The 17,451-nt window shown below is 36.9% G+C and overlaps 1 protein-coding gene across 2 annotated transcripts in view; it reads left to right on the top strand.

The window, feature by feature from the left end:
• The window catches only part of NECTIN3 (nectin cell adhesion molecule 3), a 62,804-nt gene extending 53,608 nt beyond the window's left edge, over positions 1-9,196 (top strand). The window contains exons 8-9 of one of the 2 annotated variants that reach the window (XM_068693561.1): positions 7,590-7,652; positions 8,191-9,196. In XM_068693561.1, the coding sequence (XP_068549662.1) occupies positions 7,590-7,652; positions 8,191-8,367 (240 nt within the window). In that variant the 3' untranslated portion in view covers positions 8,368-9,196. Of the gene's footprint in view, positions 1-444; positions 5,437-7,589; positions 7,653-8,190 lie in introns of those variants that run through there. The other variant, XM_068693564.1, reaches the window with a different exon arrangement.
• Positions 9,197-17,451: the final 8,255 nt, after the last annotated feature.

The raw sequence follows: 17,451 nt of genomic DNA, 5'->3' as shown, positions 1-17,451 counted from the left end.
CATCTGCAAAATTGGTCAAAGCACCTTCCAATCCTACATCCCGGTCATTTGTGAAAACATTAGAGAACTGATCCTAAAATGGGGCCCTGCAGAACAACACTAGTGACTGGCCATCAGCCTCATGTAACCCCATTTTCTATAATTTACTGAGTTTGACCCCTCAGACAATTGTTCATCCTTCGTGTTGCGTTTTTATGTAGCTGTATGCTGGACATTTTCTCCAGAAGGATACTGTGATAAACAATATTGAAAGTTTCACCAAAACCCAGTTACATCAACTGGCTTCCCTTGGTCAGCTAGATGGGTAACCTTTTCTTAAAAGGAAACTAAGTTTGTTAGGACCTTCCCTGTCATGAACTCATTTTGGCTAAGTTCAGTGACTGCATTGTCCTTCAGGTGTTTTTTCAGTAGCTCCCAAAATAATCTTCTCTGTAATTTTAACAGGCACTGAAGTGAGACTGAGATGCCTGTAATTACCAGGGTCATCTTTCTTGTCCTTGAAAATTGGAACAGTATTTGTCAGCTTCTAGTCAACTGGGACCTCTCCAGATTGCCGAGACCACAGAAGAGGAATTAAGAGGTCTCATGATGACATCAGGCAGCTCTGAGTACCCTGGGCTGAATCCCAAGGGGCCACCCAGACTTGTATGCATCCAGGTGGAACAGCAAATCCCACACAACATTGGGGTTGGCTGGGAATGTATTGTTCTGCAGTCAGTCCTCAAACTCAGGGCACCTGGAGTCCTAGAGCCTATGGCTAGTGTTGAAGACAGAGGAAAAGAAGGCATGAAATGTCTCTGCTTTGTTTATGTTCCTGTTTGTGAGGTGACTGTCTGCATAAAGTGACAGGCCTGTGTTTTCTCCATTCTTTTGCTTTTCTTTTGCTCTTCAGATATTTTTAACAAGACCTTTTTATTATCCACCACGGTACTGTCCATCTTCAACTCTAGTTGAGCTTTGGCCACACAAAATTTCTCCCTACTAAGGCAAACAGCATCCCTGCAGTTCCTCCCACATCACCTGACCTCGCTTCCAGCAGCCATATGCTTTTTCTGCCTAAGTTCTAGAAGATCCCTGCTAAGCCAAACCATCCTTCTGCCGTGCCTGCTTGACTTGTGATGTTTTAGAATTTCCATTGCCTGTCCTCTTAGGAGGTGGTACTTGAAAAATGACCAGCACTGCTGGACACCATTATCTTCAAAAGCAGTTTTGCAGGAGGCCTTACTAACTATTCACTGAGCAGCCTGAAGTCTGCTTTCCAAGTATCCAGTGTTGAAGTTCATGGTTTCTTTTTCTGAACTGTCTTTGAATTCTCTCTGGTTTTGCTTGCTGTGGCTTTTGTTAGCGACTACTTAAGAACTAAGAAAAGCTGAAGTTGGCTGTAATCTTTGTTGAACAAAGAAGAAAATGTTTTATCTAAATGCATTTTACAAACTGAATACCAAAACCAGATTCAATTGAATACTCATTTCCCTCAAGCTGGATAAATACTTCCTAAGTTGTTTTGGGAAAGGGAGAAGACATCAAATTCTCTTTCACGCTACATGTTCACTATTCTTTATTTAGAACTAATGGATGTTGGCATAACATTGTTAGTATACCTGTTTTGTTTTTCTTCTGTGGAATTTCGTAAAATTTAAAAGAAATGGAGCTGGAGGCTGTCTTCCTATCTGCTAATGATACTATCCATACACATGTACTGTCTGTTATGCTTGAGGCAAGTGCTTCTGCTTAATCTAATAGACATAAATGTCAAAATACTACCTTTAGTCAAGAAGTGATTGGTTGTATTGTTTTGTCATAATAAGCCAACGCTTGAATAGCTATAGGGAAGGAGAAGTGGCTTAGTGTGTCTGCCTTGTCCTGTTTGGCCGTGTCTGCAGTGGCCGTGTAAATTATGTTCTAAATGCCGTTTGAACTGCAGTGTCTAGACAGAAGTGAGAACCTTGTTGGTAGGTTTCTTTCCATATAGCTCAGATACAAGCTTATAGCTATGCTGAAAAGAAAAGCAGGTGAAGCATTGCTGTATTGACAACAGCAACAGATGATCACATAAATCTGAGCAAAAATAAGCTGCACAAAAGTGCAAAGTAAAGCTGAAGGAGAATGAACTTAAATGGTACCTTCTACATGTCTAGAGTAGCTGAGGAGCAATGCAATTTAAGCTGATTCTGTTGATACACGTAGTGTGCAATATTTTTAATCGTTGATACAGTTAGTGCTCAGGTAGAGTACAGTAGTTTTTAGGGTCATGTGAATTATTTCAGATAAAGCTGAATAAGCTGAAATGCTCCCATTTGTGTGCAGTAGTCGATTTTTAAGTAGATCTTAATGCATATTTAAGCATATGAGTGTTGGTATTAAAAGAAAGGGGAGTGTTATACACATTTGATAATAGTTGAAAACAAATGGTTTAATAGTAACTCTTTCAGACTTGGAAGCTTTATGTGTAGTTAGTGTTTGTACTGATGTTGAAAATTCAACACATAAGTGGAAGTACGTTTTAAGTGAACACTCCTAATTTTTTATACTGATGTTTGTGGATACCAATTGGTATTTTCCTGTGACTCATGTAGAAATTCAGAGGAAAAAAGGCCCTAAAAGAGTGAGGGAGTAGGCTAAATCAAAGAGACAGTAAACAGAACAAATTTAAAAATGACCATGTAAATAGCTTTTACTGTGAAAACCGTCTATCTCTGAGGTCTTGCTTTTGTGCTTTTTTTTCCTAATCATTGTCACGGAAATACTATTTGTTTACTCAGAACGGCTTTTTACGTGCAATGTGAAAGAGCAGTAAGCAGCCTGAAGGTTATATTCTTGGTGAGGGCACAATCTTTGCTTGGCAACTGAGTTTTGAGGCAAGTCAAGAAGCTGAGCAATAGAAGAGTTCCAGTAGCTTGAAGATAAATTTCTCTGTAGCATAATATTAATAAAAAGAGTGGGAGAGGGAGCACTAATCCAGACAAATGATTTGATTATTCAAGTTAGTTAACTATTTCATAGAATATATTGCAAAGGAATATATTTCTAAGAAGCCAAGTTGACTTATTTAGAAACATGACTGAGACAGGAACTCCGTGACATTATGGGAAAAAATGGAATTATGTTGTGCTTGACAAGCCTTTTGAAAGGAAATAGAAAAAAAAAAATAATACTTCAACTGTGATTTCATATAATGCATTGCATCAATATTCAGGATTCTTGAAACAGTCAGGAATTATTTGGGCTGCTTTTGTATTTTCTTTTGTAGCAGCAGAAAGAAAAGCAAAGAAAGGAAATACAGTCAAGTAGGTAATTCTAGCCCTGAAAAGGCTGACTTGAGTCTTGAAACTTCAAACACCTAACATCTATAACCAAACTATCCTGTCAAATGGTAAAGCTCTTCAGTGGTAATACAAGTATTCCTTTCCAAAATAGGAAAAAAGTGAACTTGTTGTAGCTTAGTTAAAAACATAAGGCTATGCAACACCCCTTTATTGAATGATATTTCTGGACCATATGCAAAAAGTAGTCTTAAATAGAGGAAAATATTGCTTCATTTATGGCATTTGATATTGATTATTTCATGGCGCTCCTGCACTCTTCTACTTGTTTCTCTAATGATCTTTATAAAGGTAGGAATTTCTCTTCCTTGATGGAAAAGGAAGTGTTATTATAAACTGCTTTAGACTGCAAAGTTGTTTAGGCAAACAGGATTGAATAGAAAGAAGCATAAAATGTGTGCAGATAAACTCATCCATATTGATGAAGGATCTTAAAACGGGAAGGAAACATTAACTTGATAGGGACTAGAATGAGGCATGACTTTTTATTAATGGACCTTGAATGTATGTAGACAATGATATACTCTGTGGGATGGATTCCTATGAATAAGATCTCTTAGACATGGGGAGTAGATAGGACATATTTATAATGGGATTTGTGAATTGGAAAGGATGAGAAAATATAAGATGATGATGAGATAATTGGTTGAGCCTTTTAAAGGACTGTTTGAGAAGAAGCATATTGAAAGTAAAATGCAGTGCTCTTAGGAAACACTGAAATACGTAAATTAAAGCATTAGGAAGGAGATACAAGAAGAAAAGCAACACTTGGAAATACCAAGTTTGCAGCGAAAAACAATGAAACAAGACATTATGAAGATTTATGGCACTGGAATAAGTTGACATTCAAGTTAGGAAGTTTTAACTGGCAGAATAACACTCCTCACTTTTGTTTGTCAGTTTGAAGACGTGGTTGTTCTTTAGGAAACATTGGTTTCCTGAGGTCCTTTACTTGCCTCCAGTTTAAAATGTAAATGTCCAATTAGCGTAGAGGTCATCTTAAATGATTGCAAGCTGTTACTTTGCTATATGGTTCTGTGCTGGAACCTCATGTTTTCATATTCTTGTTCATGATGTGTTAGAGTAGACTGTTTGAGTAAAACAAGATTTTGACTTGTTCTTTACAGGAGTGGAATGTTCTTATGCTTGACTGTCCTCTGTGTTATTTAAGAAAAGTCCTTAAATGTAAAACTGGCAACTTTTACCATAGCTTCCTTTTTAACATAGAGATGGAGTGATTGTTAGTATTGTACTTTGAGGCAGTAGCTCCTGAATTGGAAAACAAAATGGAAAAAAAAAAAAAAAAAAGAAGCTGAAATTACAGATTTAACCAATACACTTTTTAGACATTGCATTTAGTATTGAGGAAAAATATATATTTCTATTGAACAGGGCTTTAAACTGTTACTTAATCAAACTTTTTTTCACTACTGACAAAGAAATGGGAGAATGACTCTCTCACATGCCTGAAGATCTGGAGTAGACAGATAGTTACTGTTCTTCTGTATTCTTCCCACAGTGCTATCAGGAACTAATATAAAAAAAAAAAAATCACATTATTACATTATTTTTAGTGAGTTGATTCTTTGTTTGGATAGAAACTGACTGACAGAATAGAATGGATTGGAGATCTTGAGCTTGACTGAGTAAGGTTTAAATTTGGGGATGAAGTTTTGGTGAACTAACTACTTGAAATGCTGATACTGAATCGTGATTTGAGTGGTACAAGTCCCAAGATCCTGCTTAAGTGAGACCCGAGCAAAATGCAGATGCCTGTTTTCTCCTGTTGGATTGGTGTGTTAAATTGCTCAGATAAAATCTGTTCTTGTCTTTTAGCAGCTGCTGAAAGTTTGTTTTCTGAGATTGGAACAAACTTACTTCAAACACTGAGAATATCAGAAGTTATGCAGGGTGCTTTAGTCATGTTTAAAATAGGTATTTGGAACAACATACATGTAAGTCATGACTGAAGGAAACAGTTGGCCATTCTGAAAGAAATATTGAAGAACAAGTGTTTACCTACCAAGTGAAGAACAATTTTGAAGAATAGAAAAATCTGTTCTCTCCCCTTTGGTTAAGACAAAAATCTACCAAAATGAGGCTTTCCTGTGAGGTATTAGAAAAGCTTGCTAATACAAAAGAAGAGAAATATTTTTCCCAGGCAGCATATCATCTTGCTTGTTGTCCAGCATATCTCTGAATAGCATTTACAACCACAGTTCAGGCTGGAAGGGTGATTATACTTAAAGCAAAAGTCTGTATGAACTCTGGAAGTGCCTTCCTGCCATACTTTTCTAGCTTATTTTCAAGAGCACAGTATGTGTGCTGCTGTATATACCAGCAATGCTGATTTTCTTAGAATAAAGCAATATATATTACTTTATCTATTTCTGTCTTAACAATAAACTAATCATAGACAAGTTAGTTGTAGTTAGCTCATTTTTCTTCAAGTGTTTGCAGTGAGGAGGATTTCCATTTGGTATTACTTCATTGAAGTTAGATCATTTCAGCATAGTTGGTTATGGTGTATTTGTGTACTTCAGTATGGGTTCTGGTTGCCATCAATATGTAATGCATACCCTAAATAAGCCACAATATCTTTCTTACAGTATTAGTAGTACTAATAGTCATAGATGTTCCAAAAGCAATAGAGTTGACAAGTTGATAAGATACAGAAACTATCTAAAATCCTTTTTTTTATGTATCACTAAGTTTTTTTCTGCAGTCTTGAACTTAATCCACTGTTATTTGATCCTTACTGAATATTCTGATGGACAGGAATAACATCTGTGTTTTAGCTTTTTATGTACTTCTAATTTTATTGATATGCTTCTGTTCTCTGAGGGCTAGCACGAGCACTTAGATTAGAACAAGGCAGCGTCAGTCATACGCTTGGGAATGTTGGTGTTTGCTATTTATGTTAGTGCTAAATGTATTGGTGAACAGAGCTGACACAGAGCCCAGGTACATAGAGTTTCAGTTCTGTTATGAAATGTAGTAGATGCAGATAGTCCTTGTTCTCTATCTGCTATCAGAGAACCTCTGTGTTCATTATTGAGTTTCTTAAAGACATGAAGAAGTAGACTATGGATATGCCGTTAGGGCCATAAGTTTAGAAAATTAAGAGATCTGTAAGAACTACATTGATTCTGGTCATGGAACTGTTTTTTGGAATCCAATGAAAGGCAAATAACGGAATAAGTGAATTGACTAATGTAAGTAGGAGAAGGCATCAAATAACAAGATGCAATCAGATGAATTAATTACGGCTTTTCTTCTGTTACAACATAGCCAATATTCCAAAGGATTGATAGGCTTAATAAAAAGAGCAGTGGACTCCTGTTTGGATTACCCAAGTTTTACTGCTGTATATGGCTGTATTTTTATTAGCAAGCCACACTTAACAATAGGAGCAGACATAGTTAACACTGAGATTGTAAGATGTTCATGCTATATGTGTTTTGTGAAATTCTGATGGCTGTTAGTTATTGTCCTTTTCTGTGAATAGAACATCCCACAGCTCCTAACATGCATCTAGCTATTGGGCCTTGCAAGGAGTCTAAAGTACTACTTCGGAGACATACTTTGAGGAAGAAGTTTAGGCTCCACAGAAGAAGTTGACAGCAGAAGATAGATCTAGGCAGCATGGAAAATCAATAGCAAAACTAGTCAGCAAAACAAACTTAAGTAGATGAGATATAAATATATCTCCTTTAATTAACAATAAAAAAGCACTTTTGCATTGGATATTGCCTTTAGAAATTTATATTTTTTTCAGAAGGAACAGCTTTATTTAATTTTATCAAATCAAAAAATATTTTATTTCATCAAATGGAGAAGCCAACATGTTATCCCTTTCTACTGTTAGTAGTATCCAATTAAATTCCTTCTCAGTTAAATACTTCTGTGCAATATCAAACTGTATTTATCCATATGATGATAGTGATTATTGTGAAGACTTGTACTGTATGTTGGATTTGACTTCATTTTAACTGTGTCTTGTCTAAAGTTAAGGTCATAAATTTAAAAAGATTCTTAATCTCACTCAAATATGCTTGTATTTAAAGTCAAATTCATGAAAATAACACTGGTATGTTGACAACAGCATTTTTCTTCCCACTAGAGATTAGCTTGTAAGGAGTGCTGTAAAAGGTGGTCGGTTAAGACAATTGAAAATGACAAATACGTTTTTGTGATGAGTAATGTATTTGTGTAAAATAAACCTGTTCTGCAGTTTTGACTTGCTTCCACTAACTTTTCTTTCAGAAAGAACATTTTGCTTTGCAAAGCCAGTGTGGAGAAAGAGATACTGGGAGCTTGCAGCACATGGTAAATAAAATGGCTCAAATTCCTAAGCAAAACTGATTTCCTCTAGTTTCTTAAAATAAGTGTGAGGATGTTTTATGGCATGAAGAACAAAATACTTGTCTGTCCAAGGCAATAACTGTTGCATGTGTGGGTTTGCTGTCCATTAAGTTAAATGAGTCAATAGGACTTCAAAATACTGTATTTGCCAAGTAGTTTTGCTGGCGAATTTAATCATATAATCACTAGAACTTTAAAGTTCTTGTTGAATAAAATAACAAAGAACAGAAATTCTAACAGACACTTAGATAGTCTGTTTTGATTTTTAGATTTGAGTTAAATTCTAACTTTGAAACAGAAGTTAGAAGGTCAACTTTGAGTAGTTATTAACATTTGCCATATAATAGTCTTAGTGATAGGAATTTTCAAGTTCATGTTTCTTTATACCTAAGATTATTTTGGAGATCATAGATCTTTCATTTTCATCAAAGGTTTAACAAGAACAGAAATAGTGGGCTCTATACATGAAATATGAAACTGTTTATTTCTTGTATGTGCTTAGAAAGCCATGAATGGAAGGCAACTTACCTGCGAAGCTGAAGAGCTACAGGAAGAACAGAGTCTTCAGCATATATATCCTGTTTATCAGCACACATATTACAAAAATTGGAGCAGCAGACACCCTCAAAGCTTTGGACCTGGGAAAGTTTACATCAATCCAAGGGAGCATTACGTATGATTCCACATGCAGATGATAACTTTAAGATATGAGTTTTTTCGTACTTGTTGACCATACAACCAATATGGTTTGTTGGCTTTGATCTCTAAAAGATTTTTTTTTTTCTCGTGGAAAGAAATTGCATAGCAATTTTGTGTAAGTGAACCCTATGGAATTTCTGACTTAACTTGATTCTAGCATTTGGAATGTATTTCTTTTAGCAGTTAACAGTACAACCTCAGCCTGCCAAATGAGGAGCGCGATGTAGCCTTATTAACCTTCATAGCCTTAAGATGTATATACTACAGTTCATTAGTTTGACCCATGACCGAGTGCGGTTAGGCTGTTGCCCCAGTTATCAGTGCATATTCTCTCCCTAAACAGATGTTATAAAATTGCCTATGTAAAAATGAGTAAAAGGCCAGCAACTGAATTCCAGGTGACCTAAGTAGTAATAGGCTATCAGTCAGGTTTTTTTGCATATTGGAAAGCCTGGGGTAATTACCATTTTGACTGGCCTTAGCAATTGGTTTCTCCACTACCTCTACCTCTCCCAGTCAAATGAGCAACTAGACTACCTCTCAAGTACTGATTTACTGCTTCATAACATGTTGGGTGTCTTCCCACCTTGCAAAAACAGACATAATTTTGTTATAACAGGAATTTTGTGTTCCTTGTTATTTGCACCCGGGCTGTCAGTTGGTGTACTTTCTGGTTATAGTTTCAGAGTAGGTCTACATGAAATTTAGTTACAGGAAGTAGACTGTTAAAGCTCATGACTATTTAGCCATTTTCTCAGTTAAGTGTTTCAGAGTTCGCTCTTGTTTGTCAATAAATATATTTCATGTTCTTTGGTTTCCTCTCAATTTGTGATAAAACTATTGCCATGACAAATTCTTACGTCTTGACAAGAAAAAGAAAGCTTCAGTAGTCTTCAAGTAGCTTTCAGTGCTGTTCTTTCATCTTAAACAGTACTGTGAAATAACTGGTGAATATACTGATGTTACCAGCACGGGGTGTTCCAGATCAAGTCTTAGGAGTGTGAGTAATGGTTGAAAAACATGCTCAGGAGCTTCTTAAAGTAAATTTTCTTTCAGAGTAAAATACTCTTCAAGTAAAAAAAAAAATATGTTTACCAATGCCAAAATGACCTCATGGGACAATCTTGAGGTTTAAGACAGCAAGAAATAAGATGCTGACTGAAATTGTTTTGGAGAAACTTACACGTATGTACAGAGTAAGGACTTTGTCAGATGACTTTAAGACAAAACGTGAAGTATGGCTATTTCACACTGAACTAACTTGTTACAGATTGAATATAACACCTGTAATATCAGTGTGTTTTTTTCCTGCAGACATGATTTGATTTTTGAGACAGAAGACTCCCCATTGCAGAAGCAATAGAATTGAAACCTTGTACAGTTAAATATGCTGCAGGCAGAATGCTTTTAGGAAAACATGTATTCATCTCAATTGTAGTAAAATTAATGACATCACTACAGTAGGGTTAGGTAAACACTTGCAGTTTGGCACAGGCAATAGCTAGAAGCTGATGGTTTAGATGCCCATTTTTTGGGCACAAATCCAGCGTTAACTGGTATCTTGCTAAGCAACTTGCTTTTATGTGTGGATGAAGCTGACAGCTGAAGTTATGACAAAGCAAAATTTTGGGAAGAACTTGTTTCTTGGGAGCTTTCTTTGTCTGTTCTCTTGTGGACTGATGAGCATGTTCACTTAAATTCTGAGCAACTGTTTTCAATTTTGAGGCCTGCTGCTGTATTTGAGACCTGAAGAAGGGCTTGTACACCCCAAAACTGTTTACAATGTAAGCTGGCTTCTGGTAATTAGACCAATATTATTGAGCGAGACTTAATGCAAAAAATATGTTGAAAGTGCTTTACAGGGAGGTTCAAAACTGCTGTTGTAGTAATGCTTACAGTAAATTCATTAGTTTAATACTAAAAAGTTTAATACTGAAAAGCTAGTAACTTCCTATTATGATGACATGAAAAAAAAAAAAACTTGTGAGTTTAGACACCATTATTCTACTTTCTTTTCTTAATTGCAGATGCATTTTGTTTTGAGGAGTTGAGATGGGGGAGAAAGGGGGAAGGGAGGGAGAATGTTGGCAAAAAAGTACATTTTCTAGTTATTTCTAAAAATTATTTCTAAAAATGTAAGATTAGCTTAAAGAAAAATATAGTCTTCCTATGTTGTTCAAAACAACAAAATGTTTGTCTAAGTAAAAGTTTGAATTGTAAGCTCTCCATCAGCATGTACTTTGCCCTAAAGTAGTTAATGCAGTGTATTATCGTAATTATTACCTGTGAGAGGATTTCTTTGTAATATATTCAGGGACATTTAGAGTATTAACTCTTCTGAAATGTTGCCTACAGTCTTCAGTGTGGCTAGATGTTGGGGGGAGGGTATTTTTGTGTAGAATTCTCTGAAGATAACAGGAGAATGCTAATTAGGATTGCACAAAAGATTGCTCACATAGAAGTGAGTTTGATCAGCTTTTTTAAGGTGTAGAAAATGTCTTTTTATTTTTGTATATCTTTAAATGTCTTTGGATTTTGATTTGAATAAACATATGAAATATAAGTTTTTATATGTTGTTTAGATTTAAGATTAAATTTACCCATTTTCTTGGCACGATGTATTTCTTCATGTTTCATTCTCTGGTTCTGTATGTGGAGCATATGACTTTTTCTAGCAGTACTACTTTTGAATACCTGTGGTGTTGGATGCTGAAGCGAGATGTCCTGCCAACAGTTATTTTATTTAACAGGAGGCTTATGGTACTTGATGAGAACTGAAGTTTGAGCCTGCAGTCCATTTACTGAGCTCTGAATTATCTGTGTATCTGTGCATTTTACAATTGCATTTGTTCTATGCATTTAAGTGGGATAATGTGTGTGTGTAAATCACTTGCTGATTCTTGATTGGGTGCATGGTAACCATTGACTTTGGGATGACAGTTGATTTGCACTTACTGGTTTACCTGATTCATTTATTTATTTATTTATTTATTTATTTATTTTTGTGAAGATACTGGCATGTTTTGTGCCAAAGGACAAGAAAAGGGGTAAGGGAGAAAACCAAAACTGACCAAATAGGAAGCTGATGCATATGTCCTCACAACTGTCAAAAACAAAGTTTGAGGCTCTCTGAAGTGCCACTACCCTTCACTGGAGTAGTGAAGTGATGCTAAAGAGGGTAGTAATTGTTGGGAATTACTGTACATCTGGATAGCACTTGCTCTCTCAGGATTGCTTCAGTTCTACTAGAGCTTGTATCTCTGTATCTCACCCTGGCTAGTAACAGTAAATAATTAAAATATAATTGGACATGCTTCATTAGAGGTATTCTTGAAACCTTTCAAATAACTTTCAAATAATTGCCTTAATTACCGAGTGTTCCTGTAAATCCTGTAAATTAACAGACTAAGACAGCCTTGAAGTTTTTTTCAAGCATGTTGACCTCTAATACTAACAAGTGTGTGCTTGTTTTCTAAGTGCAGATGAGGGAAAACTTCTGGATGTCTATACAGACCCACAGAACAAGGCCAGCTCTTCTTTAAGGCTGGAAATTGGGAAAGTCACTATTTGAAATAAACTGGTCAAAAGATAAGAGATGAAATTCAGCTTAAATGTAATATGAAATGTAATATGTTTAACTCTTCTTGGTGCATTAGTAATTAATAGTTGTTTGCCCTGTCTTCTGGATTTTCCCTACCAACAATTTTATCTTGTACCTAGTCCCCAGACTGAAATCTGTGATACAGACAAGAAGTTACTAAAGGTAGCTTTTTATGTTCCCATCTGCGACTTGCTTCACTGTTACTAAAGTGCTTTTTGTTTGTAAAACATTAAGTGAACATACGGAGCTACTTGCTCTACCTATTTTTTCTCATATTTAGTTGAAACAGTAAATATCAGGACAAAATTGTGGTGTCTTTCTGGTAGGCCTGTGCAGTTACAAAAAGCTGACAGTTACTGCCAGATATGTATGTGGTCAGTGCTACTACCCTCATTAGGTCTGTTGATTGTCTGGCGTAACTATGGAGTTATGCATATTTGTGCAGTCAGTTACAAGATGCACTGAGTAATAGAAAATGTTAGGCTTATTAAGTCTTGACAGCTGCTCACAACTTGAAGTCAACAACTTTGGTCTCTGAGAGGAGCTTTTCCCTGCTTTTTGCTTATGGTCTATTTAAGAGAACAGTTCATGTACTACGAAATTGCTTGGGACCAAAGAACCTAAAACACTTTCTATCCCAGACTGTTAACCTTTAAAAAAACACAGGTGAAATTCTAATGTGCCTTGAGGTAATCTGTTGTTGAACTTGTACAAGAGAGCCTAAACTTCCTTTTAGCCTTTGTGAAATCTAAAGATGTACAGTTTAATTGGTAAGTGAAGTATTGGTGCATCTCAGGATCATGCTCAAATTCTGCATATCAGACTACAAGACAATGTCCTGGAACCAGCAACAAGTTTGTTTCATTTCTCTTCACTTTCAGATTTGTTCTTTGTCAGGATTGTCACTCATTCATTTTTGTCTTTAATAGCTGTGTCACAGAAATGTATTCAGCTGTGACATTTTGTAACAAGTCAGACATGTCTCTGAATTTTGTTTCAGTGGTCTTTTGGTGATAAATTAAAGTAATAGTCTAGACAGAGAATAGATGTCTCCGTAATTATACATCTGTTGATGATGCCACTTCTCCCCACTTGATTGTGTGATGTGCACCTTAGGATGCAAGGGTGAACTGGGGAAAGAAAATGAGTCTTATTGCATCAGAATGGGGTGCCTCCTATAGCTGAAGATGATATAATTGCAACAGACTTTGTGCCTTGAAATATGCTCAGCCATTTCTGTCTGTCACAGGTATAGTAACTGTGAGTCAGCCTAGTTTCCACACAAAATTGATAGGACAGCAGATATTTTCAGTCAGTATGTTACTAGAGTGTTTTCAGAGGGGCGGGTGGGAGGTGAAGTGTGCTACTTCAGCTTGAACAGTGTACTTGCTTAATCTCTCAAGTCAGAAATCTCACAGAGAGAGATCCATGCATGATGTTTTTGTGGCCTGTGTTACTGATGACCCAGCTAAATATGTTTATGATACAGAGTCCAGCCATTTCACCATGCACTGGATCCATATGAAGTGGAGTTGTGGACATGTTAGATATAAGAGTCACATCCAGCTTTATTTGCTTGGTTTCTGTTCTAGGCCATGGTGTTGGAATAGCAGAGGGGGAACCTTGCAGCCACTGCAGTAGTGGCCTTCCCTCTGCAGCCTTTCTGAATGGAGTTATCTGATGATATAGCTGCGATTTTTGATAAGGGACTGAGCGTGGGTTTGCCGGGGCAACCTAGTTTCTACTCAAAGAAGCTGTTTGAAGTTGGCAGGCATGTTGTTATGTTAAGCAGAGAGAAGAAAAATATTTTCTCCAGAGGGCCTCCATTTCTGAGCAACTGCTTAATAGATTTCATGACCCTCTTCTCTCTGTCAAGTAACTAATTTTTATCTGTATTTTCCAGGTGTAAGAAAAAAAAACAGGTGATGGTGGCAGTCTGCAGTTTTAGTCTCTTGGACCTCTGTAACTCAGTGCAATGGAAGCTTCAGAGATTTTGTTACTTCAAAATGTCACTGAAAAAAAATGATGGTTTAAAGCTGAAGTCCTAGAAAAAAAATGAAGAGATGAGTGGAATCTGTTTTCAAGTTGTACATTTTAATTTTTTATATTGTAATTGTTGTAATTAATATTGTAAAAGCATTTATAAAATCTGCAATGATTTAAATGGAGGGAGAAGCCCTCCTGATTGCCAGATTCACAGGTTTGAAAACTACACGAATGATTTAAATTGGGAGGGATGTCTGGAGATTATCTAGTCCAATTTACCACTTGCCTCAGAGTTGTATCAGATTACCCAGAGCCTTGTCCAGATGAACTTTGACCAACTTTGAGGATGGAGCTCTGTACAACCTTTCCTGGCATATGACTACCATCACAGGGATAAACTTATTTGAACAACACTTGCTGTAACTTCTCTGTTGTCTCCTACACAGTGAAGACACCTCTGAGAAGAGCTTGGCTTAGTCTTCGCTGTAACACCCAGCCCTGTTAGGTAGCTGAAGACAGCAGGTAGCTTCTCACACCCCTCAGACTCCCATCTGAACAGCCCCAGAGCCTTCAGCTGTTCACTATGCATGATGTGCTACAGCCCCTGATCTCTCCATGGCTCTCCCTGGGAATTGTCCCAGTTTGGCAACATCTGTCTTGTACTGGGAGGGTTAAGGCTGGACAGTACACCATGAGGCCTCACAAACACTAAAAATAGAGAAGAAATCATCTCCCTTGACCTGCTGGCTATACTCGTAGTTACAAAGACCCATAGGCAGTTAGCTGTCATTGCTGCAAGGGCATGCTGCTGACTCAAGTTGTTATTCACCAGGACTCACAGATCCTCCTCTGCACAGGCCAGATCTTGTTCTCTGCTTTGTCTCTGTTCCTGCATTTTCTGAAGATAACAATTGAGTTAAGTTTCTGTAGCTGAGGAATTGAATCCTGCTATATACTTGGTTTAACATCTGTACCATGCATATAGTTAAGATATGTAGTTGTCATAAACTTTGACCTTGACTTTAAAAAAAATCAGTTGGCTCTCATAAAGGGGAAAAGTTGCTTTGTGTGTTGTTTGACACTGGATTTGTAGTTTTCTTGCTGTCACATTGCAGGCGACACACTTTGCTGCCATGGTAATGAATCAAAGGTTACCTGCAAGCCAGACAACTGTGGTACGTGCTGCTGAAGATGAGCTTATTTTCTTTGTGCCTTTAAAAATACTTAATTAACTCCGGAGACCTTTCTAGCTAAGACATTTAATTTTCAAAAAAATAAATAGAAGATAAAGGAGTAAAGATGGAGTCACACTTCATTGTTCCTGTTTGTTCACAGATTCTCTGTAAGGACAAAGTCACTTCAGTGCATCATCCCATAGTATGGGTCTTGGTCACATCTATAACAGGATAACCTCTTGTAATGATACTGACTTATGAATCTAACTTTTCATTTCCCTGTATCATGGGTTTGTATTGGATAACTGATTTGTAACTAGCACTTCTTACAGGACTGGTGTCTCCAGTTTTCAGGAAGGTGTCCCCACCTTGTTAGGTATGTACAACTCCTTGTATGATAAAATTATTTTGCTCACGGAGTCCTCGGATCTGCCCAACTGCTGTGTTCAGAGGTGGAAGGGGAAGATACCTGAAAGACACGGCAGCCTGGCACAGTGAGATGTGCTGTCCTGCAAGTGTCCTTATCCACTGGAAGAATTTCGTGCAACCTATACTGGATTAAACCAAAGGTGGATTTTGCCCTCTGAATCAATGGAGCATTCGGATTAAGGGTCTGTGGAAAAAGGAAGCCATATGAAGGGCCAAGGGTCATGACTGAAAAGACAATTTGCTATTTGTCAGAATAAAGACTGATCTACCTCTTCATATGTGACAAGTGTAATTTATTTAAGAAGAAAAAGAAACAATGTTTAAACACACACTACCTCACCTCCTTATCCTCCCCTCAAAGAAAACAGCCCTGGGTAGCATCATAGCAGGATTTCGTAACAAATTATGAATTATTAGCTTCAGAAACACTTTTAAGGGGGAAAACATGATGTATTTCAGAACTACATCACTTTAACTTGTGCTTTTCATATTTTTTCTTAACTGTTGATTCACTCTACAGTTTCTGGAAACAGAAGACTGTTTTGTCTTGACATATGAGGAAAGTTCCTAAATGCTGTTTGCTGTTTAGGGTTAGCGTCTTAGTACAATCTGCAGTAGAAACTTCCATCACATTTGCAATGCTCACACTTGGAAGACTGCAGCTGCCAAAATTCACTTAGGCTGCCTAAAACTGACAATGCAAAAAAGCTTGTAAATAATATGGTAAATGGTGGAAAATAACAGTTCTATATTGGTGGTTAAATATGCTAATGTACAAACAGACTTGTATTGGAAGATCAGGTAATTTTTATGAACCCGGGAAAAATGCTGTCTGAATGGGCAGCAGTAAAATTAAGGATGTCTGCTGAATTACCCAAGATATAAATGCAGAGAGGGTACTTTTTTGCTTTAGATTGTTATACTACGTGCCTTTCAAGCCTTCCAAAATGTTTATTACAACTTCAATATTATTTGTACTCATAGCTTTATCTGCAGAAAATATAATTAGTAGCCACACTTACCAGTGTTCAAATGCTTTTGTCTTTGTATTTTAAGCAATACGTTGATTAAAAACCACTTCCCTTTTTTAACAAATGTTTCAACTCTGAAACATTTGACTGGGGGAGGTGGGCATGTAAAAAATGCCCCAGTGAAATCTTCTGGGACATACTACTTTAATGTAAGAGTAACAGGACATATCAGGCTGTGAAAATAACATTCCCTGCTGTCACATCTAGTTGCTCGTAGATTCACAGACTGACATTGTTTCATCCGTAAAGCTGTTTTGTGTCCATAGCTTTAATTGAAAGACTGAGCACCTGATAACTATTGGCTACGGACCTCCTGATTTCCAGGTTACAGGTGCATTTGGTAAATCCATACTAGTTACTCTTATGATGAATTTGCTGTCAGTTTGCAGTTTTCCTATCTGGAGTCTGTTATCCTCTGAGTGCATCTATATGCAATGCCTGTAGTTTTCCCTTGTACTTCAGTGTACTGGATTAAAAATAGTGTTCTTTGCTGGTAATGCTTATCTATTGGATGTAACCACTGTAAGAGACAAATAGCTTCTGAGCCACCTTCTCTCCTACTTTGTCCTGAATGCTTAGGCTTTTAAATTACTTATCAAATAGCCCCCATCAAATCTCACACCCAGTATCTATATCTAAGGTAATAGTGTTGTTAAACTGTAGAAGAGTTGCTTTTTTCCTACATGCAGACACATGGGAAACAGCATGTGGTTCCTTAGCTGCATGTAGTTCCTTGGTCACATGTGGTGGCATTGTATATCTTCCCAGGGGCTGGCAGGATAATTAACCTGGCTTCAACTACTTGAAATGCTATTTTTGTTGAAGGAGGATACATAATATGA

This window comes from Anas acuta, chromosome 1 (assembly GCF_963932015.1).
Source record: "Anas acuta chromosome 1, bAnaAcu1.1, whole genome shotgun sequence".
In the NCBI taxonomy this organism is placed as follows: Eukaryota; Metazoa; Chordata; class Aves; order Anseriformes; family Anatidae; genus Anas; species Anas acuta.
This window is presented reverse-complemented; position numbering and strand designations above follow the sequence as displayed.